Source organism: Trichinella spiralis (genome assembly GCF_000181795.1).
Source record: "Trichinella spiralis strain ISS 195 chromosome Unknown Scfld1361, whole genome shotgun sequence".
Lineage (NCBI taxonomy): Eukaryota > Metazoa > Nematoda > Enoplea > Trichinellida > Trichinellidae > Trichinella > Trichinella spiralis.
This window is the reverse complement of record NW_003528300.1, coordinates 1-1,017: the sequence shown is the minus strand read 5'-3', so window position 1 is coordinate 1,017 and position 1,017 is coordinate 1. Positions and strand designations below refer to the sequence as shown.

The window sequence follows — 1,017 nt, the reverse complement described above, 5'->3', positions numbered from 1 at the left end:
TGTCCGACTAAGGAAAATCCAGCGGACATTCCCAGTCGAGGTTGTTCGCTAGGCACTCTAATGAACACAGCCCTATGGTGGCACGGCCCACCATGGCTGATGCAAGGCAGAGAAAACTGGCCAACGGAGCCAGTGGTGAGAATAGACGACAACGAGCACCTAACAGTTGAGCAAAAAACTGTTAAGGTCTTAGCTAGCCAAACAGATGGCTGCGGGGTTGAGCAGGTAATCAACCCAACCCGGTATAGTCGTTATGAGACACTAATCCGAGTAACCGCTTACTGCTTGCGCTTCGCGCGAAACTGCCAAAATTCAGTGAGCGAGAGAACAAACAATGTTAATCTTTCAGTGAAGGAATTATCCGACGCTGAAACACTATGGCTCAGAGAGGTCCAGGTGAAGGAGTTCGGCATCAAGCCCGACTCGGCTAATCGGGTGAGGGAATTTGAACCATTTTTAGATCAAGATGGTTTGCTAAGAGTCGGCGGACGTCTGAGGCGATCCACTCTGCCTCCAGAGTCCAAACATCCAATCATCCTCCCTCACAATCACCCGGTGACAGAGCTGCTAATCAAAGATCACCACGTCAGGCAGATACATGCCGGTGTCACCCAAACCCTGGTAGCCATCAGAACAAAATTTTGGATCATCAGAGCCAGAAATGCTGTAAAGAAGATAATCCGCTCATGTCCGGTATGTCGCAGAGTCGATGCGCAACCCTACCGACTCCGAATGGGTGACTTACCGGCCGACCGAGTGACTGAAACACAACCATTCATCCATACCGGCGTGGACTTTGCAGGTCCACTGTTTATCCGCCCAGATGTACAGGGGCGCAATGTCCGAGTGAACAAGGCCTATGTCTGCATATTCACATGCATGACAACCAGAGCGGTACATCTAGAGCTCCTCAGAGAGCAGACAACGGATAGCTTCTTACAAGGTCTCCGGAGATTTATCTCCCGCAGAGGCCGACCCCGAGTGATACAATCCGATAATTTCCGGTCGTTCAAACTG

At 50.7% G+C, this 1,017-nt stretch overlaps 1 protein-coding gene across 1 annotated transcript; it reads left to right on the top strand.

Moving 5' to 3' along the window:
* The first annotated feature begins 60 nt into the window (after positions 1 to 60).
* Positions 61 to 740, top strand: Tsp_13110 (conserved hypothetical protein). Its single transcript, XM_003369872.1, has 2 exons — positions 61 to 435; positions 480 to 740. Exons 1-2 carry the CDS (start codon positions 61 to 63, stop codon positions 738 to 740), a joined length of 636 nt encoding a protein of 211 aa, XP_003369920.1.
* Positions 741 to 1,017: the final 277 nt, after the last annotated feature.

Excerpts from the sequence above, each read along its gene's own strand:
- Tsp_13110 (XM_003369872.1), top strand. The coding sequence starts at position 61 with ATGAACACAGCCCTATGGTGGCACGGCCCACCATGGCTGATGCAAGGC. Across the intron at positions 436-479 it reads AGCCCGACTCGGCTAATCGG|AGTCGGCGGACGTCTGAGGC; the intron begins GTGAGGGAATTT and ends TGGTTTGCTAAG.